This window comes from Syngnathus acus, chromosome 14, assembly GCF_901709675.1.
Source record: "Syngnathus acus chromosome 14, fSynAcu1.2, whole genome shotgun sequence".
In the NCBI taxonomy this organism is placed as follows: Eukaryota; Metazoa; Chordata; class Actinopteri; order Syngnathiformes; family Syngnathidae; genus Syngnathus; species Syngnathus acus.
Window position 1 is genome coordinate 3,810,188 of NC_051099.1, and position 26,781 is coordinate 3,836,968.

At 40.5% G+C, this 26,781-nt stretch overlaps 2 protein-coding genes across 4 annotated transcripts in view; one reads left to right on the forward strand and one right to left on the reverse strand.

The window, feature by feature from the left end:
• The first annotated feature begins 1,535 nt into the window (after window positions 1-1,535).
• Window positions 1,536-6,519, forward strand: hpda (4-hydroxyphenylpyruvate dioxygenase a). The gene is made up of 15 exons (XM_037269519.1): window positions 1,536-1,630; window positions 1,747-1,773; window positions 1,890-1,952; window positions 3,092-3,196; window positions 3,276-3,318; window positions 3,381-3,463; window positions 3,698-3,787; window positions 3,863-3,969; window positions 4,107-4,184; window positions 4,278-4,440; window positions 4,511-4,582; window positions 4,665-4,787; window positions 4,854-4,970; window positions 5,293-5,573; window positions 5,609-6,519. Exons 1-14 carry the CDS (start codon window positions 1,628-1,630, stop codon window positions 5,404-5,406), a joined length of 1,188 nt encoding a protein of 395 aa, XP_037125414.1. The 5' UTR covers window positions 1,536-1,627; the 3' UTR covers window positions 5,407-5,573; window positions 5,609-6,519.
• The window catches only part of LOC119133546 (E3 ubiquitin-protein ligase RNF43), a 44,451-nt gene continuing 23,998 nt past the window's right edge, over window positions 6,329-26,781 (reverse strand). The window contains exons 2-11 of one of the 3 annotated variants that reach the window (XR_005100157.1): window positions 24,986-25,099; window positions 13,533-13,626; window positions 10,603-10,677; window positions 10,379-10,513; window positions 10,106-10,207; window positions 9,659-9,829; window positions 9,469-9,571; window positions 7,911-9,329; window positions 7,695-7,832; window positions 6,329-7,576 (exon numbers count right to left, since the gene is read on the reverse strand). Coding sequence is in view for 1 of the 3 variants with exons in the window: in XM_037269507.1 (XP_037125402.1) it covers window positions 7,807-7,832; window positions 7,911-9,329; window positions 9,469-9,571; window positions 9,659-9,829; window positions 10,106-10,207; window positions 10,379-10,513; window positions 10,603-10,677; window positions 24,986-25,099 (2,145 nt within the window). In the remaining 2 variants the exon portion in view is untranslated. Of the gene's footprint in view, window positions 7,833-7,910; window positions 9,330-9,468; window positions 9,572-9,658; window positions 9,830-10,105; window positions 10,208-10,378; window positions 10,514-10,602; window positions 10,678-13,532; window positions 13,627-24,985; window positions 25,100-26,781 lie in introns of all 3 variants that reach the window. The other 2 variants (XR_005100156.1, XM_037269507.1) reach the window with 2 other exon arrangements.

A 26,781-nucleotide genomic window follows, 5' to 3' on the forward strand; every position in this document is an offset into this window, starting at 1 on the left:
CAATCAGGTCTCAATAGAAGCCTTGCACCCACCAATAGAAAATCACAGCGCGGCAGACACGGGACACACGTACACGATGCCGTAGTTCAACTCAGGCACGAACACGAATAGTATAGGCTGTCTAAAACGTGATCGGGTGTTAACTAGAACAACGAATATAAATGCATAAAACATAATTACTTGGGTTGATATTAACTTGTTTATTTTTTATTTATTTATTTGCTATCAAACATAACAGAAAAAATGGCACGCTGCAGCATTTATGAAAGAAGTATAACCCAGATACAGTTATGTTTACATTCGCTCACAGTAATTGATACAATGATGATGCATGGCCTCTGTCATGGAGTGTTATTTTTGTTGGTTGGCCTTTCGGTTACAGACGGGAATTGACCTAGAATATTCCCCAATACCCAGTAAGCAACCACGACACCGCACATCAACCAAGTTATGAATGATTTACTCCAGTGACATTTTTATCCTGAGACGCCGTGTGTCTCAGTCTTTTAACACATGGATGGCATAAAATGTGTATGATTTGCAGTTAACATTTATTCTATTAACATAATCAATCAGACTTTTGGATTAATTAATCTGATTAACTCAGACAATAATTCAGATCACAAACAAGCACATGTCAAAATGAAACCACGCTTAGTGACTGACCTCTCATGTCACGTATAATTGCGTTCTCTGGTGGCAGAGAAAGGAATATTTATAGATTTATACATTTCAGGAGTCCTCGGTGACGTACCCACAAGCACGTAAATCAGTCAAAACTACAGTACGTATATAATGTGAATGAAAAGCACTTCTAGGCCATGAATGTGAAACATTAAAATGGAAAATTACATAAATTCTAATAAACTATACAGTCTATATACACACACTGCGTCGTTTTCGACGTAGCGATAGAAAATAATGTGAAAACGTCGCGGAGAAATCAATGTATTCAAGTTAGGCGCACTACGGCGACGATGACGCGCATACTAGTACTTTCTGTACTACAATTCCCATCACTCCTTGCGGATAAAGCAGGCGCATGCGCAGTTAAAAGGAGGTAACCCCAACAAATCGAGATATCCAGATTACAATTAAGAGAGGCAACACAATTTTAAAAAGCCGATTAAGAACATATTGCCTTTTCTGCGACTTCATTTATTATACATATTTATTAATTTCGTTTTGTCAAATTCAAGGTGACTCAGCTGTGTGCTATAGCGCCCTCTACTGACCTACCACCACAGTCCACATGCGTCGGTGACCCCATGGTGCATAGATTTACTTCATGATACTTCCTCCCATATTCTAAAAGCATACCTGATAATTTTACTGAAAAATCAATTGTTGACAGGTGTAATTGTAAGCATGAATGCTTGTTTGTTTGTATGTGCTCTGCAATTGACTGATGACTTGTGACTTGAACTGCGGATGGAAGGCAAATGAGTGTACAGTAGTTGAACTTGCTCCACAAAAGGGACACTAAGAGGAGGTGGACACTGGACAGGTGGGTGTAGATACCCAATGACCAATCACAGCTTGCCATCGGGTCAGTACATATCAGCAGCAGAGACACAGATAGATGATTTTGATGTTACTCTCGTTGGACTGAGGCTCTAATTGCACCATGGTAAGATTATCATAGCCAATTAACATGATGCTGATAGAAATTGTAAATAACAATAGGAAATATGCACTATGAAGAATTTGATGATGTTATAATAATTATTTGTTGTTGTTTTTTAGACAAGCTACACTGATAAAGGGGAGAAGGTAAGTTAGTGTCAATTTTGAAGGCCGGATGGTACATTCAAGAATAAATGAAATGTAGCTAGTGATATCGCTGAAATACGCAAAAACAAAAATCACATCTATTTTGTCTTTTCCAGCATGAAAGGGGGAAATTTGTCAGGTTTCATCATGTCACTTTCTGGGTCGGCAATGCCAAACAGGTCAGTATGCAAATACACACATGCCATAAAACAATTTATTTTTTTACTTGTCTGTACTGATATGATGAATTTGGATATGTAAAATGATACAAACTTTTTTCCCCGCGTAATAATAAATAGTAGCAGAGTAAGCTAGATTGACATCATTTTCTATTGCAGCACAGCTTATGATTTGTTTGGGACAAAATTAAATTATGTGAAACCTACAGGCAGATTTTGAGCATTTCATTTATTCATATATTTTTACTGGCCTTCCTCCCACATTTCAAAAACAGGGATTTTAGGCTAATGGAAGACTAAATTATTAATAAACATGTGGTTGCTCATATGCCTTTTTTTTGTTGCCTCTCACTAAAAGCCAGAGATTGGCAGCAAAAAAAAAAACACAATTATTGAAATAATATAATAAATATTTTCTATTTTGTAAACATTTTGACAAAAACTTTTATGTTTAAATGATTAATATTCACATGAGTAAATATAGAATGCTCTAGAGGAGGGGTCACTGACATTTTGTCAACCTGCGAGCTACTTCATGGGTACTGATTAAAATATTTGAAGGATACTTCTGAAATAACAATGTTGCTTATTTGGCAGTAAATCATTTCCTAATCCTCATTGCACCGGCTATCTTTGGTTTTGGTCCTGCGCTACAATACTGACCTTTGCACTACACTTTTTTTCAACAGTCAACTTTTTAAAAAGAATAACAACATAAGTTAGATGCATTTTTTTTTTAACCATTCATTAATATCGCTCACAGCTGACACTCCTTTATCATTTCTAACTACAAACTATCAATGTAACAAATAAACAAAAATGAAATTTTATTTCAAAATGTGGCCAGGATACAAATATTTATAATTTTGCTGAATAGAAATGAGACATAAATAAAAATGAAATTTTCATTTCAAAATATAAAAAAAAATTCAAAATACAAAAAAATGAAATATAATTTAATTTCAAAATATAAAAAAATATATCTAAAATACCAAAAAAATTGAAATAAATACAATTGAAATTTAATTTTAAAATGCGGCCAGGATGCAAATTTTGATCATTTTACTGGTTTGGCTAGGCTGAATAGAAATGAGACTGCGTTATCTACCATCAATATTATGAATTGGTTATGTCGACAGGCGGCATCCTTCTACTGTGACAAGATGGGCTTTGAGCCTCTGGCCTACAAGGGCTTGGAGACTGGCAGCCGAGAGCGAGTCTCCCATGTCATCAAGCAAGATAAGGTACAGGCAGCTTGAACATGTCCACTTTTTTAACTTCACATCCAGCCTCCATTTTGACCTTGCTCTCCACTCCAAACAGATCATATTTGCATTTGAATCTCCTCTCAATCCTGGAAATGAAGGCAAGAACCATGACATCAAATATCAAATGTTTCTATAATAACATGATGTCATTTCCTGTCAGAGATGGGAGGTCACTTGATGAAGCACGGAGATGGAGCCAAAGACATCGCCTTCCAAGTGGAGGACTGTGACTACTTAATTAAGGTCCAATTCAATATTTTTGGAACATGACCACTTCTCCATCTTCTCCATTCTGCTTGGACGAGTGCAGCCAGCTAAAAGGGCACTCGATTGAACTCGTTATCTACCCCAAGGTCAAAGCAGAGGTTTAGACAAACAAATAAAGATCCGGACTCGTCACAGAAGTACAAACGTTACAAGTTTGGAAGACAGTGGAACTGCCAAACTTGATGACCAAAACATTTATTCCATTCTTAGACGGCCAAGCAGCGAGGAGCTGTCATTGTGAAGGATCCCTGGGTGGAGGAGGACATCCACGGGAGGGTCAAGTTTGCTGTGGTGCAGACGGTGCGTTAACAATCGCACACACTCAAATTGACCTAGATGTATTTTTATGACAACACAATAATTCTCTGTTTGCAGTATGGAGATACGACACACACATTTATTGAGTACCTGGCGCCCTACAAAGGCCTTTTCCTACCTGGCTACAAAGAACCCATGTTTCGAGATCCACTCTTAGCCAAACTGTGAGTGTCTTGCATTGCTATCATGGCATTTGCAATCTCATTTACAAAATGTACAGTGGATTGAGATCATCAAAAGGATGTCAGAGTTCATTCCACATGTTTGTTCATCTCAAGAATCAAGGTACTTCTGTTTTCAGCCCGCACGTAGGTTTGCGCTTCATCGATCACATAGTTGGAAACCAGCCAGATGAACAAATGGTGCCAATATCTGACTGGTAAGCACGTCCACATAGTTGACACAACAATGTCCAAAGAACATTTTCCACTTGTGTCCCCACCATAGTGAGGTCTCGTTTTTCACCCTCCAGGTATCAGAAGTGCTTGTTGTTCCATCGGTTCTGGTCCATAGATGACAAGCAGATCCACACGCAGTACAGTTCACTCAGGTCCATCGTGGTCACCAATTATGAAGAAACCATCAAGATGCCCATTAATGAACCTGCAGTGGGGAAAAAGAAGTCACAAATACAGGTGGGACCTAAAACAAGCGTTCAGCGCAGGAACAGGGTTTGATAGCGTCACTCTTCCTGTGCATATGCAGGAATATGTGGATTATAATGCTGGAGCGGGCGTTCAGCACATTGCCCTCAATACATCAAATATCATTCAAGCTGTGAGTGAGTGTTTTATTATCATCCAAATTTCTGTATGCGGTTTTTAAAATCAGCAAGTAAAAACATGTTTTCTGTTTGAAGATTGTGAACCTGCGCGCCCGAGGGATGGAGTTCCTCTCAGCACCTGACACCTACTACGAATCCCTAAGGGAGAAACTCAAAGCTGCCAAGATAAAAGTGAAGGAGGACCTCAACCGCTTGCAGGTGAGGAAATATTATTCGCCATTTTGCTGCCATCCTAATAGGAATAACACTGAATTTCTTTTCAAGGAACTGAGAATCTTAGTTGACTTTGATGACAAGGGTTATCTCCTCCAAATCTTCACCAAACCTGTGCAGGATCGACCCACCCTATTCTTAGAGGTCATCCAGAGAAACAACCATTTTGTAAGTTGATAAACAATCATTTCATAAAAGAGGTCAAGTTGCATCAATGTCATTAAAAAAAAAAAATGGCTGAACAGGCTCGACACCTGTTTATGGTTGCCACCCACAGTGAGCACGATGCAACTTGTTAAAAGTTCAGTAAATCAACCAGACACAGATTCAAAGGTTTCCCGCGTCCCCGCAAGGGTTTGGCTCCTCCATTTGTGTTTTTTTTTTTTTTTTTCTCCGAAGGGCCAAGTCTGGGACACAATGTTAGAAAGTAACCTCCTCAATTTCATAATTAACCCAATTTTTCATCTATGTGTGTTTGCTCTCTCTTCAGGGATTTGGAGCAGGAAATTTCAAGTCCTTATTTGAGGCGATTGAAAAAGATCAAGACGCCAGAGGCAACCTGACCGCGGTGACGCCCGACGGCCAAGTTCAGGCCTTCTACTGATTCTGCCTAGCGACACATCTGAGAGGCGATTAATATCTTCCATAAAGCCAAACAGGAAGTGCTGGCTGTCTCCGAGTGTTTGGTGTGACTGGATGGCTAAGTAAAGATAGTCAGCCATTTTGACACACTTGGAGCACATCATGTGTCCTATATGTAAAATATATTCCACAATTATACATGCATCTATTGTATGTCCTTATTTACATATAGGACTTGAGTAAATTCAGCCATGAATAAAAAAAAAAAAAATTAAAAAAAGAGCTGCTGCAATTTGTGCTTGTTCCCCAAAATACTGGTGAGAAGAAGCCAAAGCAGGGGTGGCAAAAATTAAAAGTCAACTTGTATGACATCTTTTGAGGATATACGTAATAATTATTTCATCGTCCAACTACTAAAAAATTTTACCAAATAAGAAGATGCTAATCGACACTAAAGCTAAAGTAAAGCTGGAATTACAACTCTTTCTATGGAAACGCAGGAGACACCGATATTTCAAAATAATTTATTTGCATATAATTGGAATGAAGACAGGTTGATACATTTGTGATGGCACTGGTTATTTTCCATAAAGAAAAAAGAAAAAAAAGAATTGGCCTATACAGAAACCACCCTTTCAAACCTGAACAAAATGGATAAATATATTAGTAAATAAATATATTAGTGACATGTCACTATATTGAAATGTTCTATTATACACTATTTGTTTTTGTTGTACTCTTTTTGTACACAAGTATCTAAAACATACTGACTGATCCCTTGGTGGTCTGGAGGGATTTTTTTTTTTGCACTCTATTTGAAAAGGCAGTGTAAGCTTAAAATTCTTGCAAAACATACACAAACAGAATTGTTTGAAATTGTGTGCTCTGCCTTTTTGGGCTTATTTATACTTTTTTTTTTTTTATGTCATATTGTTTCTGTATACATGTGCTTCACCCAAAGTGCTGCTTTTAATTCAGTCACGTCCACGGAAGAGGAAAAACCTGCCGTAGACAATAAAAGGCGCATGAATCATTTAGCTAGGGAATATTAGTGTCGGACAATATTTGTGTTTTTTGCGCCAAAGTTGATTACCACTTTCATTTTGCTTCAGTTGAACAAAGGGGGCGGTATTTAAAAAAAAAAAAAAGGAAATGTTGCAAATGCATTAAGGCACATATGAGGCTCTGCTAAGTGCTACAAGTTACATTGCAATGCCCTGGAGCTTTAAGGGCACTAAAGTGTATCCGCAGTCAAACTGCCCTTTGTCAAAGTAAAATAAGGCACGTAGGGACAAAGTACTCCTACCGGACTCCAATGTAGCACGGTAAACTGCAAATGTGGAGAAATAGGGTTGGTCATCGTGTGATTGAAGCTGTATGTGCAAAGGTCAAGTGTTGAGTGATTAAAAGGGTCCAGGAGATTCTCGGAGCTACCCATGCAGAAGATATCCATCAACGTTTGTGTCAGTTGATCGTTTTACAGTTTCAAAATATTATGTTACGAAATGGGCCACACTGAAAAATATTTGCTGATAAACATGTAAATAATTCCAAAACAAAAGCCATCATTTTTTTCAATTAAGGAGGAGCCCAACCAACCCCAACCCCCATTTAAAAAAAATTTTTTTTTTTAGTATGGCCGAACATATTGACTGACTGCGATAACTGAATGTTTCCAATGTTTTCGAGGGTTACAACGCAGAACCATTTTTAGTAGCTTCAGTTGCTGGAGAAGATCACAAAAAAATTCCCTCTGAAGCAAAGTGCCAACGAGACCGTCGCTTGTCAAGTTGACAACATTGTTCAGTCATTTTGAAAAAAGAAAATAAATCCCCCCCCCCCCTAAAAAGAAAAAAAGCTGCCATTATTGAAGTACTGTATTGAAAACAAGGCCCACGGAAGGCTCAGCAACCTCGTTGAACTTTTATCCCTCTGTCACATTAGAAACATTTTTAGATTGCGGGAGCTACTTGAATGTGACCAAAAAAAAAAAAAAAAAACTACAGCAGTACCTTAAAAGAAAACCCTGTGTGTGAGGCAAGACAAAATCGGAGCTGAGGTAGGCTTAGTAGAAAGAAGTTTGAAGAAAATGAAAATTACGCAAAGGTACCATGGTGAGAAAATCAATTGTGAATTAGAAGAGGCCTGCACACATATCTGACCTCATGACTGTCAACAACCAGAACAAAGATCCCTTTCCCACTTTTTTTTCTTTCTCCTCCATCTTTTCCCATCAAAAAAAAAAAAAAGGACATTAATGAGACATTCTGGAGAGGGATCTTGTGAATTCTTGGAGTTGTTGCAAAAGACCTTGCAAGCAGAATGACTACGTGGCAGCAGGCAAAGAGTGCGAGCAACTAAGACCATCATCCATTTGTGCCTCCTGTGTAGCAGCGTCATATTAGGGGAAAAAAAAGTTCTCTCACACACCGGACTCCTCTTCAGATCCTGCCGACACATAAAAGAAAAATTCAATTTTCCCATAGACTTGGTCATAATGAATAAAAAAAAAAAAAAGTCACCCACCCTGATTGTATATTTTTTGGCAGTATAAACAAATGTCTGTGTTGCGATCTGCAGTAAGGCCATGATGGGATGTGCAAGGAGGTCTCTCAATGGAGGTCTTGGTCCCCAGGAGCTGAGGCTCAGAGTGGGCCTCCTGCACCCGCTTTTGCCAAACAACTCCGGCACAGCAGGGCCAATCGTCTATACCTCCCGAGTCCAGAATGAGAGGTACAGGAAGGAGGGCGGGGTGAAGTTCAGGGGGAGAGCAGCAAAAGCCCGAGCCTTGGCCGAAATGGATGCGGATGCTCCGATCATCCTGAAGGTCCAAGCTCTGGTGGAAGCGAACAGAAGGGTGGTCTCGCACGCAGCTCCGCCCGAGAGCTGTGGGAGGGTGTCCCTGGTGGCAGCAGTGGGTTTGTAAATGTAAGGGCACCAGGACAGAAGGTCCCGAAGACGGGCTTGGGTCCTGATCCCGACCTTCTGCCCCAGCACTGGGCAGATGTGTACAGTCTGTTTTTTGGCACTGGCAGTGACTGGACTTAGGTGAGTCTTTATCCAAGACCAGTGTCGGAGGGGCGGCGGCTGTCCCGACCTCCTCATCCGAGCCTCTGTTTGGGCCCTGGCCGTGCTCCCCGTCCTCGTAGTGGTGGTGTCGATGGCGGTGGTAGTGAATGTGGCTAAACACAGCCTGCGGTGGCTCCTCAGGGCAGCCCACTTTGTTCACCACCGAATCCAGAGACCTAGGCCGGCTCTGGGCTTCCACTTCCACCGAGCCCGGCCCAAAATACACAAACGGGTCGTAGTCGCTACTCAGCGAGCTGCGAAAAGTGGACCAGCTGCCGTAAACTCCCTGCAGGGACACGTCGGTACAGTTCAGAACCGAGTCGCTGGAGGAGCCGTGGCACGGCCCGGAGCTAGAGTCACTCGCCGGCCCGTCGGCTAGATATCCACTGCGGTCCGTGTGGTAGCTGCCGCCGGAGCAGCTGCCCTCGTCCAGTCGGCCGTGGGCCGCCAGTCCACGGCTTTGTGGGATGTGGTGCACTCTGGAGTTGGAGGCACTACGCTGAGCTGGACAAGATGAGCGATAGTTGTGACAGGACCGGCGGGGGGTGTAGTGGTGACTGGAAGGCCTGCAGTTACCCCCTGTCCTGTGGGGTCTTCTAGGACCTTCTGCTGGAAGGTGATAGCCACAAGGAGCACCCAGCGGCCTGCTGCTGGTGAGCAAACGAAGCGTTTGGTTGTTCATGGGAGATGAGGAATTGTAGTGGCCGACTGAGGAGTAGGAGCCTGAAGGTCCACGTGGATAGTGTGGCCTCATAGAGAAAGGGATGTCATGCTGGGGGAACGGGTGGTTTCGTGGACTGCTGTAAGCTTGAGGGTGGAGGAAACGTTGCTCCGGACTGGATTGGAGTCGGTTCCTCTGGCCGTGCCTCTCAGCCCCTGTGGATGACAACAATATTTGGATTGATGTGCATTCTTAATAAACGGATCTTAAATGATGTCAAAGTAAAAGAATGAAAAGTTCCCTGAGTGTGTCAATGAAGGATGCCATCTATTTTTGCGGTCAATAGATCCTCACCCATGATGTTGTGCATGCACAGAGGACAAGTGCGGTGCTGCAGCAGCCAGGGATCGACACAATCTTTATGAAACTCATGAGCGCAGGAGATGATCCTGAGATGCTTGGGTCCAAAAAAAAAAAAAAAAAAATGGAAAGATGGATGTTTATAAATATATCTTAGGTGCCTTTTTTTCTTAATTCTTCTTACCTGGCCATCCTGGAACTCCTCCAGGCAGATAGCACATACTGGGGTGGAGTTGGAGCTGCTTGCCGAACCCCAGGCCCCACGGAGGCGCTGTGAGCTAGAGCACCCTTGGGAGATGTAGGTTTTGGTCTCCAATCGACTAATTGCCCTCATGGTCTGCTGATGCACCGAGTCCTACATGACGGACGGTACAAGTTTAGGCATTTTTTTTGCCCGACTAGCAACATGTTGCTGTTCTACTAGTGAGGATAAAGAGCAGATTAGTGCATAGACCTTCATCAAATAAATAAAGAAATAATAAAAATAATAAATATATATATATATATCTACACTAAATATTCAATTATATAAAATTTAAATATAATATATTAAATATAAATACAATATATAAATAATATATATATATATATAAAATGTATTAAATTTCAAATAAATATTGGTTTTACCTACCCAAGTTCTATTGGACTTGCACTTATAGCGGAAAGCAAAAATGAGGATGATGGTCACGACGGCCAAGAAAATGGTGAGCAGGATAACCACGTCATAATATGGCTGAAAATGCAGCAAATATTAATTATAAGACAGACTGTATCATGATTTAAAAAAAAAAAAAGGAAAAAAAAAAAAAAAAGGAGACATTCCTTGCAACCCTTCATAGACCCCCAACAAATGAAAAGTCTTGCAGCTGCATGTGTGTGTGTGCTTTTGTAAGCCAGTGCTTACCCATCTGGGCTGCTCCACCAAGATCTCAATCCGAACTTTAGCCTCCTCGTTCTTGTTGACCAGAGTCATCAACTCCTCCGCATCCTCAGCATACACCAGCACGACCGGGCGGGGAAGGGAGTCCGTTTCTCTCAGCTGAATGACAATTGTGCAAACCACAATGATGCAAAAATACCATCAAACTTTATTAGCATTGTTTTGGCCCTGGGTGCCTTTAAACTCACCTCGGCAGCCGCGTTGTCGTAATCGCTGACATCAAAAATAACCGCCCGAGCTCCCTTTTTCAGTGCCATGCGGGCCTGCAAGAGAGTTCAAATAATTTGTAAATATCATTACTATATGTAAATAGAGGTCATTTATTTTTTTATTATAACATATTGTTTTGATAGCATAAATCCCTTGGTCAATACTAAATACTCTAGCTCTTGTTATGAAAAAAAAGAATACGATTGATTTTTATTATTAATAAATATAAAATAACTATTGCTCATATTCAGTATCTTGAAGTGCCACTAGGTGGCAGTCTGGCAATATGAGCACACCCTCAACACATGTTCAGCTCTCCTTTGAAAATGTGTTCCTGGGAATCTCATGGTCACAGTACCAACTTGCTGCATGGCCAAAAAAGGTTCTCATAACGATGAAGAGCGTGACCAAGAGTGTGTGTGTGTTGGTTATGAGGAGTCATGCAGGCAGAATGATAGCAAACAGAGATGATTGTTCACACTTGAAAACTCAATTAAAGGCTCCATGTCATTACAACTTTTTTTTTTCATTTTCTTCACACAACATTACAATCTAAAGGTAGTAGAGCCTTTAAAATACATTTATTTAAAAATGCTTTGTATCATTGCATTTATACTTTATTTTATATTCTAGTTTAATGACATTTATGGGAATTTGACAACTGAATTCTGGTACATTGAGTTAATTTAATTGAAGAACGTAATCCAGTCAGGTTTGCCCCGCCCCTAAAAGTGATCAAGAGGATTCAGTCAATAAAGGAAGTTTCCTGTATCAGTTGCATGAATTTTGTTGATTTTCTTGTTGGATTCCTGTCCGGTTTTTCCCAAGCACTTACTTAGTGTTTACTCATTCCTCTGTCTGGCTCTCAAGTGAGAGCCTTTTATCCCAAAGCAGCTGCATGCTGCAGCTGAAAACATTGCAAAGAAAGCAATGAGAGCAGAGTCAGTTTTGGATGAAGGCGACAGGACAGAAAAAAAAAAAAAAAGTGGAGAGCGTGAAAATAAAACTCCCCCTTTTCATCAGTATTTCATCACACGGCGGGCAAAACGAATCTGCAGTGCCGCCTACACATTCACAGAGCAGGCAGGCGGGTAAAAGCATCACTCAGTTGATCCATTTCACAAGTTAATGAAAAACCTCTTTTGTTGAGCGACAGCGTTGAACGCAGAACATTTTTTAACACTTCAAAAGCGGGGGAAAGTTAATACATGACAAGCAATGAACAGACGGTTCCTTTGTGCAGATGCGACGTTGTAAATGGACTCCTCCTACATTTGTGCCCTCTCAACAAGTTTAGAGTTTTGCAAAAAAAAAAAAAATGAAGATTGACAGTACAATCTTTTATGTGGAATCCAAATCGGGTGCCAGATATATTTCCTTGTTTCATCAAAGCGGTAATTGTGGGACGTGCAGGGGCCAAGATGAGGTGCGGCCACATCGGTGGGAGAAAAAAAAAAAAAAAAAAAAAAAAGAAAGCATGATCTTTAGAACTGGATTCACAATTCAGATAGACACTAAAGCAAATCCATCTAATCCATAAATCGCTAACTATACACAACCTGCTGAGACAACACAAATCCACCTGCTTCAAAAGACAATAAAATAAGTTAAATTACAGATATCACTAAATAAGATAATTAATCCATTAATATGGAGGCTTCCCTCAATTCAATTCAATTTGGGGGTATAGCATAATGTGTTCACAAACACAACACCCCGACATCTCTGCTGAGTGACGCAGCTGGAAATCACTTGAGAGATCTGATTACATGATTATAGGGGTTATATTTAATCTTTACGAGCGTAGAGGATACGCACAGTCATACGCTAACTAGACAAGTCGAAAAGAACCTCCGAGCAAGATTGATCGGAAGGGAAACAGACATCAAACAGTCATCTTGGTGAATCACTATGGAGTTCAAAAATGAGAGCCTCTATTAATTTGATATTAGCACCAGATAAAATTTCTAGCTAATCTATTTTATTCCAAGTAAATCTGAGGTCAGCTCGCTTTTTTCTTGCTCCGTCACGTTTAAGCACGCATAAAGCACACAAAACAAAGTGAGCAAGGAACATTTGCTACATTTCAGTATGAGCAACACTCACTGGCTGTTTGCACTAATCGTAGCTGCCATTGAGCAAACACCACTCCAGCCATTGATCTGGCCTCTCCTTCAGCGGGTGGCCCTCCTTGAGATCAGCCAGTGCGGTTTGTTTACATCCCGGCTGAATCAAGTGGGTTGTCCACATGGTAAAATTGACCCGAGTGACAAAAGGATGTTTTTATTTTGCATTCACGGGGGCCAAGCTCATTCTTTGCATCACTTGAGACATTCAGTTATGCTTTAAAAAGCCAATGTACCGTATTTTCCGGACTATAAGGCGTACCCAAAAACCTAAAATTTTCTCAAAAGCCGACACTGCGCCTTATAGTCCGGTGCGCCTTATATATGGACCAAATTCCTAAATTTCAACTGTCCCGAAGCATTGTGTCATGAAATCAATCATAAGTGGTCCGCTGAAGACGATGAATCATGAATCCAAAAGACTATGGATCATTATTTTGTGATTATAAAGTAATTTGTTGCGTCTGAAGTTGAAATCAAAAAGATAAAATGGAGAATGATTTGATTTGGATTAAAACTCTGACATGATGCATTAATGGTGCGCCTTATAGTCAGGCGCGCCTTATATAAGGACAAAGTTTTAAAATGGGCCATTCATTGAAGGTGCGCCTTATAGTCCGGTGCGCCTTGTAGTCGGGAAAACACGGTATTTTTTTATTTTTTTTTACTTTCTTTAACTCTTCTGCATTTCTGGGAAGCTGCAACAGAATAAAGAAATATCAATTGATTTAAATGGAGATTATTTTTATTTTATTTTAATAGAAGAAGAAAATATAGCGCACCTCTTTAGGATTGAGCGTTCCTGTTAGTTTGATGACCTTGTTTTTATGCTGTAGTATATGTATATGTGTCTGCTCTCGTCTGCAGCTGTCCACTCTTCTCACATAAGACAACGCAGGAAGTTCGAGTTAGTTCAAATATGCCAGTCAAAATTGTTATGTGTCAGTTTTATGTGTTTTTCTCCAACAATGAAATATTATTCATCTTACGGCACTTGTTCCTATTTTTTTTTGCATTGCAATCTTGAAGATATTTACCCCCCCAAAACAAAAAAGGAACCACACTCATTACATTTTTTATAATCAATCAAGCAAAATGGTTGTTGTCAGGCCCACGTAGATTCTCTTTTCACTCTAAGTACCCACATCATTCAGCGCATGGGCAAATTACACAGTGGAATCTTACGTGTGGCGCGACAAAGTGAGAGTGAAAAAAGGGCCTCCAAAAAAAAAAAAAGAGAAAGGCCGAGAGGCGAGGGGGGGGAAAAGTGAGGCGTGCATGCTGTGGTGCTTCTGTTACATTAAAGTATCTAATGACAGAGTACAGAGCTGTGGGCCTACAAGCCCGAGGCCGACTCTCCCTGCCCTGTCATTTCTCCCGAGCGGCTCGGCACACGGGAAGCATTACTGCGGCCCAGGGACACGCCGCTCGGCTAAATGAGGAGCAGACAGGGGTGTGGGCGAGTGGTGATGATAGCAGGGTTAACTGGCATTGAAAACAGGTGCAGTCTGCATTTATGCTGTGGACATTGTGTTTGACAAGGTATCCGCTTTAATGTAAAGAATTTGACCCACGACGTACACAAAAGTTCAAACCACCTGTAGTTTGCTTTCTCAGAATCAGTTTGTAAATATTGTTCTCCCTCCGCTTCACACCGTAAAAATTCCAAGCGTACCAAAACAGAAACCTCTTCTCTTATTGGTCACAAGAATGAAAAGAGGGAAAAAAGCTTTGCCGAGAAGTGAAGTGGAGGAAAACTAATAATGGTTGATAAGTTGAACAATTGGGAATTATTATGGAGGATATAAAAGCGGATGACTCAAGTCAAGTCAAGTCAAGTCAAGTTTATTTGTATAGCCCTAAATCACAAGCAGTCTCAAAGGGCTCAAGCACATCTTTAGCGTAGATGATGTGCTAACTGAGAGCATGTGAAACCAAGTCAACATGCTACATGTGGCTACGTCAATTATGCTAATCAAGCATGGTGGGATCTTCATATTAAAGGAGACGTCAAGCCCCAATTTCTTTTTTTTTAATAATATGTTCTGTGCGGCTCAACGACTCAAAAACACTGTTCTGATTCATGTTTTGTTTGATAATTATGAAAGAAATCCAAAAGCCACCTGTTCCATCCATTTAAGGGGGCGGCCATTTTGATTATGACATCACAGTTGCCTGATTATGTTCCATAGAACATCCCACAGATAAACTCACATTATTAAAACGGTAACAATGGGTCTTTATTTTTTTACAGCCATTCCAGGTCAATGTTTTGTGAGCCAACGTGGTAATCATATGGATCAGAAGTGAGGACAAGCAACAATATGCACTAAATAATTATGAATTGACTATAAATGTCACAATAATGCTTTTAATTGACTTTTCCTCCGATGACTCAAACAATCTACACACGATTGCACGGTTCACTTCAACAATTTCCCATTATACATTATTTCCACCAATAAAATAACAATCTGCTCTCGTCATAGGCAACCTTTTTATTGCATGAATTGCTCCCCCAAGAATGACGTTCTCCCTATTAAAAATACTTCTTAACGATATAAAACCCTTTAGACACAAAAGTAAAATATGACATCTCCTGTTAGATAATTTTGGAATTATTGTATATTTTCCCAATGTCCTTAAATGGGCATCATCAAAAATGTATGATGTAGTCATACTGCTGGACTTTAAGATTACAATAAATGATAACATTGAGTTTAATTCCCAGTGTGGCCCCAATTTCTTCATACTCATTCAGACCCCCGCATCTTCATAATTAAGTCAAGTATGACAACATAAGTCTAACTGCATAACAAATTATTCGGCGAGTGTGTTCTGTGCCAGTTACCGACTGAGTGGCAGTTGAATTAGATGAAGGAGGGAAAGGTGCGGCCCTTCGAGGTATCCATTACTTACTTTGATGTCAGGCCACTGTAAAAAGGTAAGGTGGGGGGCGGGGGGGTTTCGAACGTGAGGAGGAGGGGCCGAGCGGCATGTCGGGGCAGGTGAGCAGGTTCGACACTCTCGGGTAAAGTATTAAGCCTCAGGGGAGGATCTGAATCACATTCTCCTCCTACTTGTACTTCCCATTCATGAACATATTATGCCGAGACAGGGCGCCGCAAAAAAAAATGTGTTCAAATGATTCACCTGATCTTGTTTGAACTCATTCAGTACTGAATCAAACTTCTCTTGCTAGCTGCAATGTGACACAGATTTGAAATGCACAGCAAAAAGGTGACAGCCAAATGCCACCTGACATGCAATCGCTTGCGTAACACGTCTGCGAAACATGAAAGCGGCGGACGGAAGGTGCCGGCAGCGTGTGGCGCAGATGCGACTGATGTTGATGCCAGCAAATATGTGATGATGGGCCTTAGGGGCATGATTCCAAAAAACACACACACACTTGCACTCAGATCCAATTTTAAAGTTGGACTCTCTCACTATTATTTGTGATATGGAAAATTCATTTCAAATCTCAACAAATGAAAGTTATGTTCGAGTTGTGAGGGTCTCCTGTAATTTTAAATAAGCTGTCCAAACATGAAATATGTCTAAAATTCTTCATGGATGTATACTTCTTTAATTATAGTGGGATTTGACAGCAATATATATAATTTGGAAAAACCACCTAGGTTACATGTCAAACAGAGCGATGTTAAATGCTTTAATCATGTGGGAATTATAAACACACCTTTTGGTTGCTTTTTTTTCTGCTCCCATAAAAAAAAATCATCTGATCCAACAGAGCAGGGGTGTCAATTTTTTTTTGTTATGGGCCAAAATGGTTAAAATATTTGAAAAAATTAATAAAAAAAACTATTTTTTAAACGTGAACTATATTTTTAATTTCGTATTGACACATGAAGTCGATGTACAATTTGCCAGATAAAATGACCAGGCGGGCTGTATCTGGCCCCCGGGCCTTGAGTTTGACACCTATGCTCTATTATTAGAATTTCTTCTAAATGTTGAGGGCAAACAGGAAGACCATCTGAATTTCTTTCACTTTTGTAACCGTCCGACACATTTTTGTCTCGGACTGCGAGTCAGGGAAGCCAATTAGAGAAGCTTTCCCGGCCGTTTGAGACGTAGATAATGTCCTTGTTTTCACAAAGCATCCTGTTATTTAATCAGGCCTGTAAGTGAGAGCCTGACACCCCCTCCTACAATGTTGAGCTACCTCCCTCCACTCCCGCCTGTCATTCCTGCCTTGAGCACTCCATCTCATTCAACAGCTCTTGTAAGCTTCCAGGAATTCATTCTTGGAATAGGCCATGCAGTAAGCCGTGTCTTTCTGCAGATCAAACACACAGACCGAACAGAGTGGCACACGCTGTCTGTAAACACGCACAGCATGACAACAACAAAGATGTCCAACTTCAACGCCGCCTTGCACAACTGCAATAACAGAAATCCAAGGTCAAAGACGACACCGCTTGATTTTCTATGTGCTGTAAAATGAAGATACCAGTTTACATCACTTCCTTCCTTGTGCAAAATATAGGTCACGGGGTTAGGAAGTACGTTTGGTTATTGTTTGGTGAGCTTTCGAGCAAAGTGGAAATTGTAAATTGAAACATCAACAAACGTTCTCCCAGAACGAGTTGAGTCCAAAATACAAATTTGAAGATTTGTTTTTGATGCAACACCTTGATGTTCCAGATATAAAAATCAATATGGATATGATGAAACATACAGGTGCAATGGCAAAGGTTGTATCAGGGGAAAAATTAAAAAAAAATCAAATCAAATAAAAATAAATGAAGGTGGACACATGTTTGAGGTGATACAATGGAGTCTTAAAAAAAACGTCATCTTCTCTTCTCTAAAGAGAGTTGCCAGCCTATCAGAACCACACAAATGTGACTTCCTCCAGTCCACATAGGCTTACTATTTGTGCTAAGAATCTTTTTGTCAAACCCTTGCCAAAAGTCGGTCGGTGGGGTGGAGCACTTGGCACCGACCTTCCTGAGTCACACTTTAAACAGGTTCATAGTGAAAGGGAGAGAAGCACTTTGTCTGCATTGTAATGGTTTGGATGCTTCATTTCCTGCCTGGGGAGGAACGTATTGGTAACGCTGTTTTCCGCCTAGTAGCAATGGGAACGTTCCCAAAACTAAGGTGGTGAGCTAGAAAGAAAAAAAAAAAAAAGACAGCAAACAAGGCACATGTCAGTGAAGTGTGAAGGTGTGTCTGTCTTTTTTATGAGAATTTTTCACTTAATCTCATAAAGGCACCATGAATAACCTCCATCTGTTTGTCAAGCAGTTCAAAAGAGGCTCCGCATGCCTCCACTTGCTGCCGTATAAAAACAACATTCTAATGCAGACCTTAAAGAGGGCCGGCGGCTCAGCTCGGCGTGTACAATGAGAAATGGGAGGTGGCAGACTGGTCGATTAAAGGTGTACATGGGAATGTGAGTGACAACAATGGGAAACAATAGAAGAGGAAAGGTGTGAAAGTGGAGAGGAAAGTTGACAGTAAACTTTGTAAAAAAAATGGTGACCTGGTGAACTTTGACCTAGAACACGGATGTCAAACCCATTTTTGTCACATTTTGTCAAAATTTCCTCCATTATGACTGTCAACCCAAATAAATGAACGTTGTATATGATATATAGGCTACACAACAAACTGCTGACTAACTAGTAAAAACAGTTCAAATAATAAATATCCATCCATCCATTTTCTGAACCGCTTACTCCCCACGGGGGTCGCGGGTGTGCTGGAGCCTATCCCAGCCGTCATCGGGCAGTAGGCGGGGGACACATTTAATAAATATTAAAAAAATAAATAAAAATCATATAAATATTAAAAAAAAAAAAACCTAGCAACATCTCTATTTTTTTAAAAGTGAAGACAATATGCAATTGTAGTATTGACACAGGCACAATTTATCTTCACAGGCCAAATATAATTCCACTGCTGTTCAAATTTGGCCCGCAGGCCATAGTTTGACACCCCTGACCTAGAAGAAAACGATTGACTGGATCAGCCCACATTTAACTGAATCAAGTGACCGGAGCAGTAGATAACTAACTTCTTTTCCTCTTCTTCAAAAGAGGACATTTGCCTTTGTCATTATGAAAGGAATGTCTTGGCTAAAATATTGATTGTGGCTCCGGAGAAGCAATTTAAAGCCAGTTCTTCAAATCACAATAATAAAGAAAAAAAGCACAGACGGAACAAGCATTATTTTTTCTCATTCAGTAGCTTCTATGAATTTTTTCGGACTTGCAGTACATATTGCTGAGCCACCAGATGAAAAACTGAAGACCAAAGGATGATAATGACTGAAGGGTCCAAGCTCACAAATGTGAGCTGCAAAAAAAGAAAGTGACAACTGGAAATCTAAAATTGACAAAGCTGAATACCAGTAAAATGAATCTCTTATTATGGCTACTCTTTTGGTCAAGTGTGTTATTGTCTGTCTTCTGTCTCTGTTTCGGCATATTACTCAGCTCTCTATTTTTAGGGTCTCATTTTCTTACAAACCTCTGCGGCCAGTGGCGACGACAGCCTGATGAAATCCCGACCCGTACGCACTCCCTTTGAAGAAACCAATGAGGGATGCGCCGCCCCAATAAGAAGGCCTTGAGATGCAAAGTCTGTTTTCGGAAACATCTGTGTATGAGTGAGTGAGTGATTGCCCTCTGTTTGGAGTAAATTAGAGTGGTGTTAGCGTGCTAACGCTATATACGAAGATACCTCAAATGTCAGACTGTAAACAAAATTCTATTTTGTTACTAGGCTGCTTCCTCATTATAGTTTCTAGCGAAATGATTACTTACTAAATATATAATATAAATTATATAGAAATATGATTTTTTTTCCCATTGTTTTAATAAACCAAGTATAGCAAAAAACGAGATGGAAAAATACAGTTTGAATTTTGTTGAGTTGAGTCTGATTGAATTGCACGTTTGTCATAAATCAATAGCCAAATTTGACATTTAAAATATGGTGATTTTAATGTAAAATGTACGGGCAATGGATTTACAACATCCAAATATATATAAAAAATAATAATAAACCTGTATGAGTGTTTTGAAACGCAAGATCATTGTAAAATAACTGATTTGGAATTAATATTCTTCAAAAAGTCAGCTTTCCATTGATTAGATGTATATTTAATAAAAAAAAAAAGTTCCAAAGTATTTGTCCATCCACACATAAACGCATACAGGTGAAATTCCAAGTGCTTCTATTTTGGAAGAGTTACTTCCCACTGCATGGCACTGCAGACATCTCACTGTTTGTTAATAAAAGTTTTGTGGTGATGCTGACGGCAAACTCAACAAGACTCCAATAACTTTATAGAAGCTACGGAACGTTCTGTTTCAATGAGGGTGGAAAAAAGGGGAGAACTGTGTGAAAACATACTTCTGATAGTCACTTGCCGAAGAGAGAGAGCGAGGGAAAAAAAAAAAAAGGCCCTAAGCAAAGAGAACATCATTTAGCATCAATGAGGAGTAAATATTTAGCCCAACAATGGGAGGGGAAACCAAGACGATGTGTTCTGCTGCTAGCGTGCTGCGCGCACCTTTAGGCCAGAGAATTTTCCATTTATTGAAGGTGTCAGATGACTTGGGAGAGAGTGGCGTCGAGGTGCAGGCCCTCTGAAAATCACTCACACCTCGTTGATAGGAGTGATGACAGCGGCTGAACTGAACTAACCACAACAATGCTGCAGGTCCAAGTGACATCTGTTCAGTGTTGACCTGTAAGGCTTGCGATCTCTCCAAAATTGAATTGAGAGATGCTCAATGTGCCGATTGATAGAAACAAGGATCATCTCAACTGCTATAATATTTGATTTTGTTCTCCTCTGGAATGCGTTTTCCCTCGAGACATTTTTCACATTGTTCAGCTACGGCCAATTTACCTCAACTGGTGACAAAACAAGTTTTCTAATAACTGCAAACGAGCAGCAATGAGCTTTTGAATTTGGGTTTTAGCTTAGCGTCTCATGTTTGGGTGAGGGTAAAAGCTTAATCTCTTATCTAGGGGGTGTCCTTGGACTTGTAACATAGCAGATACTTGACAAGATGTCAAAACAACTCTGTGAATTTAATCTGAAACTCTGTTCAAGTTTACATGCTCTTCCTGTGCTTTTTTATTTTTCTCTGTAGACTCTTCATTCCACATTAGCATGCATAGCTAGTTACCGTATTTTCCGCACTATGAGGCACACCGGATTATAAGGCGCACCTTCAATGAATGGCCCATTTTAAAACTTTGTCCATATATAAGATATATATACATTTGGCCCGCGGGCCGGACTTTGGACAGCTGTAGTGGCTCAATATTGGTCCATATATAAGGCGCACCTGATTATAAGGCGCACTGTCGGCTTTTGAGAAAATTGGGAGGTTTTTAGGTGCTTCTTATAGTGCGGAAAATACGGTAATTGAAAACGCTAATTGTTTTCCATATTTTTATTGTTGATATTTGTTAGTTAGCGGTGTTGAAGTCTCAGTGGGAATTACAGAAACAAAAATGTTAGTCATGTAGTACCTGTTTAGGAATGAGGATTAAAAAAAAAAAAACAACTGAAGATGCCCACGGATCTGCCTGGATAAAAACAACTCCTGTGGTTTGCCTGTTAGTATCATTATGAAAGAAAAGAGTCAGAGTGAAAGGAAAGTACCCAAGTGGGATCACAGTGCCCTAAAAATGACTGCAATGGTTGACGTCAAGTAAAAAAGAAAGATCCAAAGTGGGTGAAAAGAAGGTAACCATTAGAAGTGCTTACTCCAAAGTTATCTTCTCATTGACATAAGACAGTGGCTAACTTTAGCAACAGGGGAAATGGGAGGGAAAAGGATTGTGGCATGAGGGTCAAGCAAGCAAAAACAGAGGACTTTGCTTTGAGCAGTTAAAAGCAGGAAAAGAAAAAAAAAAACATTTGTGAGGGATGGCAAAAGATGTGCCCTGAGCTACTTTAACATGATTATGAAGCTTGTGCGTTTGAGATGAAATGATCAAAGCAGAGTCAAGGAGCACAGAGAATTTGCCCTGGGGGCAAACAGGAAGAAAGGAAACTTGAAGAGTGTTTTTTTTTCTTTTTTCTTTTTAAAATCCTTGAAGAGGTTTCTAATTTTTAAGCAATGATGAACAGTATATGGTATGTTTTGAAACACTAAAAATGTAGAGGTAGATGGGTTTCAAAATGTGTGGAGATAAAAGTGGATCCTGCTGGAGTATTGTAAAAAAAAAAATTGGACGTCAAACTTTGCGGAACAGGTATCGTCTATCCGTTTTGAAGTGTTCAAAATTCTGGCGCTGACTAGCTGAAAAAATATTTCACGGGGGGGAAATGAATATAAACCCAGATCTCATTCTTTGTGTACCTGCTGCTTTTGAGATTTACCCTTTACGTTCAAAAAAAAAAAAAAAAGCCTTTTCCAGATGTGTTCTCGTGCAATTGAAAGAGCTATATTGGACGCGGTGACAAAACTTCCCGCTGTCGCAATTCAAACTCTATACTGCAAAACAGCAAGCAGGAATAGACTAAGGTCAGAGGCACCCCCTACCGATAATGAGACCCGACAAGACAAAAAACATGAGGGTCATTCTTCTCCGGGCTTCCCTTGTTTTTGACCACTTCCTGTCACTGGAACTACTTATCCCAAAGTGACCACCAAAGGAGATCTTATGACACAATGCGTATCATGTTAGGCCAAAGGGTACTACAAGATTCATTTGTTTGTGACCACACTTGTAAATCAAAACACGCTTATCGCAAACCATCTGTCCTCAATGAAATGAATGGCACCACAAAAAGACAGAAAAAAAAATCTTTGGAATGCATTTTAGTAACGCCAATAAGCAGTCTATATAATGCACTTTAGAAAACATACACCTTGAGGGTGTAAAAATGTCTGTCTATACGTTGCTGCACCGACTGTGTTAAAAATGTGTTTATGACACAAGACCTATTTGTTAGCCTGCATTGTTTAGCAAGCAATGAGCAGGCTAACGTATATATGAGGCATATAACTTATGTATGAGGCAAAACTAAGACACTTTCATGTTGAAAGCCACTGCAGCTGTCTAAAATGCGGCAAAACCACGCATCTCATTATCTTAAAGCGCATCGCCGCGAGGTCTGCATGAACAAGACATGGCAATGTCCCATTTTAACAAGTTCTGCCAGAATGGCAGCGTAGAACGAATGGCTATGATGCAGCAAATTTCTGACCGCTAATCATTTGACTCATCTCTGTGATCGCTGTCATCATAACATAACGCATACTTATCTGGATCTGAATGCATGAAAAACAATTTTTGATGTTGCTGTTCATGATTTGTTGTGAAAAATTTGGAAAGTAGTCTTCAAGAAACATGATCTCATAGCGAACAAAGATCCGCAGGAAAAGCCGAGTTGACGACAACGGGATTACGGCACAATTGTAGCAAAGCTCTTTTCATCAGAGACGAGTAGAATCAATGAGCGAGGCTTTCAATAAGAGTCAACAGGTTCAGGCATGGGCCGAAACACTCAATCAGTGTGAGCACTGTTCTCACAAGAAACGATGGATTCTTTGTGATGGAGATGGTTTGTGCGTGAATGAAAAGTCAGTGAAACCTCCCGAGCATAAAACTCCGCTTTGAACTTTGTCGATTACAGCATTTATTCAGAGCAAAGTACAGTAAGCCTTGTGTGGAGTTTAGACTCGGCCGTTGTTAATGTCTTTGCCCAGTGAGTCATGTGTTGCTTTGAGAACTGTTTCAAGGCTTTCGTGTAAACAAAACCAAATAACAAAAAAAGCCAATAACAGATCACTTCCAATATAATCCGATGGTTGGGTAAGTGGTTGAAGCAACAAGATGGTTTGGATTCACGCACATGAACACGTGAACGGACAAAGTGCCTTGAACGATTTTCCGACAACTAAGCAATCCATTAATTTTCAAAATGGCTTATCCTGTTCAGTCATAGCAGGGTTGGTAGACCATGCTGGACTAGTCAATGAGAAGAATGCTAATAAAAATTGCGAGCAATATCTCTATTTTTAAAAAGTGGGGACAATTTGTTAATTTTAGTAATAAGACAAAGTCGATGCAGAATTTGTCTTCGCGGGCCACATAAAATGATGCGGCGGGCCGTATCTGGCCCCCGGGCCTTGGGTTTGACACCTACGATTTAGGTTTTCAATCAACGCCTGTGTGAAAGTGACAATAAATGGTAAAGAGAGCATGCGAGAGGAAAGAAAAAAAAGATTTTTGCCCTTACTGAGGAGCTAAGCTTAAAAAAAAAAAAAAAAAGACTAAGTATAATCCAAAAATTTGGCAGCTTTGTGTTATTTAGTTTCCAGTCTATTTTTAGTGTGTGTGGCGCAAAATGAACCCTCTGTGGGCATCGGAGTATCTATAGATCAGTGGGGTGGCTTCCACTCAGACTAAACTGTAAACAAGTCTCATTCAAAGAACCGCACATCCAAACCATCTGACTCATCCTTTTCAAAGGAGAGCAAACTAACCAGCAGCTGCATGATGAAATCCCCCCGCTGAAAAAAATAAAAAAAGAAGTCCAAGCCCAAAAAGTGATGGACGAAGGTGGCTGGAGTGGAGCTTACGTCGGAGCACATATTTTTACAGACAACAACAACAACACCCTCCCTCGTTCCCTCCCGATTTCAAAGGCGGGAGAGGGAGGAAGCGCTCAGCCTTTTGTACGAGTGTGTTTTGTTCAAGAGGGACAACGCAGTGATGCCATTAAGGCTTTAATCAAAACCATTACTGCATTAAGCCTTGAGTGACATCCCTCCCTTTCCCCAAACTGAGTTCCCACCGAGCGAGCAAAGCGGCGGGCAAAAAAATTGTGTGGGAAATGTCTCGACATCATCGTCGTGGCGGCCAGGCTTCTACAACATGGCTTTAAATTAGGGGAAAAGAAAACACAAGTTAAAAAAAGGCAGTTCCCTAACTATACTCCTGCCTGCTAATTTGCCACCACTTGAAAAAGGAGGAAAATAGCAACAGTTTTAAATCACACTACTTTTAAGTTTGTATGGAAGAATACTTAAACACAAGGGAGATCCAGGTCGCTTGAACATACATCTTAACCATTGTGGGTGGAATCTATCTATAAGTTCTGGCTGCTCTCATATTAGAGGGAAGCAAAAATGCACATGGCCTATATTCTGGTTCGGATGGGTCCGAGATGGGACAAGTGACGTCTGCCCTTGAAAGCCACTGAAAAAGGAATCAAGATGTCTACCTTATCCAGCAGCGGAAGACAGCGGGGAACCTTCTTCTCCAGTTTGACGATGGTGATGAAGTCACCCTCTTGCCGTTCATCTTCGCTGGTGTTGCACAGTGACAAAGGGTGATACTGCACGAAAAAAGAGACACAGTTTACAAAACGAAGGTAATATCATTGATAAAGTTAGTTTGACACTTCAGCACCATTGACGGTTATAGACGTCAAAGATATTGGCACTGAATGAGCTAATAATGGAAAAATAAAAACTCATACAAGAGCTTAGAGAACTCAATCGAGCTCACAAATCAACCCACCCGAGCAAAATGGACCCACCCCGCCGGACCACTAGTCCATCACGGCCAGGTCCTACCCCGATATTCATTCATGTGGCTGCAGACTGAGGTCAACGGGGCCCCCCCCCCCTCGTCTTACCCCAGCGGAAATTTCTAAATTACCCCCCAGGGGTGACATCAACAGCTGGTCGAGAGGGATTTGACGTAATGTTATGCAAAGGGCTGGTGCTTGTCTGTCAGAAGCAAAGCGGAGGAATAAGATACAGAAACATGACAGATGGACCAATAGCTAGTGACAGAGGGAAGGAGCCCTTTACATTCTTGCCCAATGCCCCCCCCGCCCCCTATAAATACAAAAACAATGGCCGCCTCAGGAAGTAATGCAGCATACTGTTCTGCCAGCTGCCGAATTAAAGGCTTACACTTTAACTCGGCCCCCCTAACAAACAAAAGACAATTTTACAAGATGGTTTAATGATGGCATGACCTCCGCATACGGGAGACGTTAAAAAGGTCGTTAAAAAACGGATACATTACAGTGTTTTTTTTTTTAAATCTTTTAAAATAGTCCCTCAACTTCACACTGAAAATCATTTTGGTCAGGCATTTTAAAGGCCACCTTCAGGTGTTTTGCATCTATTTTAGATGGCTGCAATTACTCTCCATAGCATTAGGACAGACTGAATCGTCTTCATTTGGGTTTTTTTTGTGTGGCCTTGAGAAAAAAAAAAAAAGGGGCCTGGGAAACCAAATCACCAAGTCTCCATTTCACAGAGACAAGAAACCACAGGGCACGCAAACAGTTCCCCACAGACTGTTAACAATGCTCACTCCTCCATTGCGCCTCCTCCTCATCTGTCTAGATCTGTTGCAAACTGACGGGGACATGTCCCTTGGCTCTTTTGTAGCCACGATTAAAGGCATTCCTTTCCAGTTCAATCAAAGGCTGTTACAAAAATATTCAGAGCACCCCCCCCCCCAAAAAAACTTAACAGCTTCAATAACAAATACATGCACAGAAAAAGAGAAAAATAAATAGTAGCTGTGGTGAGAAGTCAATAATATTTTCCCCTTGCTTAGGCCTGCGGATGTTCTTTTTTCAGCTGCCAATAATCAGCAAAAGGACTTTCTAGTTCATCTGTTGCCAGCCAGTGTTGGCGGGAGGAAGCTCATCAGGCTCCACCACTCAATTACTGGCAGTTTATCTTTTTCCGAAAAAGAACTATTGGATTGAACTGTCGACATCACATGTAGAGTGCAAAATATTATATTCAACAAAATAAATAAAACAAAAAAATAATGAAAATATACATGAAATCACGATCGCATTATTTAGGGGGAAAACGTTCAGCCCTAAATAAAGTGCTTTTTTTTTTTTATTTAAAAACAAATGGTGTTTTTTTGTGGAGAGATGGGAGAGTTTAAAGTCAAGAGTTGATACACCGCTACTGATGAACAGAATGAATCAAACTCAGAAATGAAATTACCACAGAAGACAAAGTAGAGTCCATTGAACAG

Bases quoted from the DNA above. Each gene is read 5' to 3' on its own strand.
- hpda (XM_037269519.1), top strand. The intron at 4,788-4,853 runs GTGAGGAAATAT...TTTCTTTTCAAG, and splicing joins AGGACCTCAACCGCTTGCAG to GAACTGAGAATCTTAGTTGA. The intron at 4,971-5,292 runs GTAAGTTGATAA...CTCTCTCTTCAG, and splicing joins TCCAGAGAAACAACCATTTT to GGATTTGGAGCAGGAAATTT.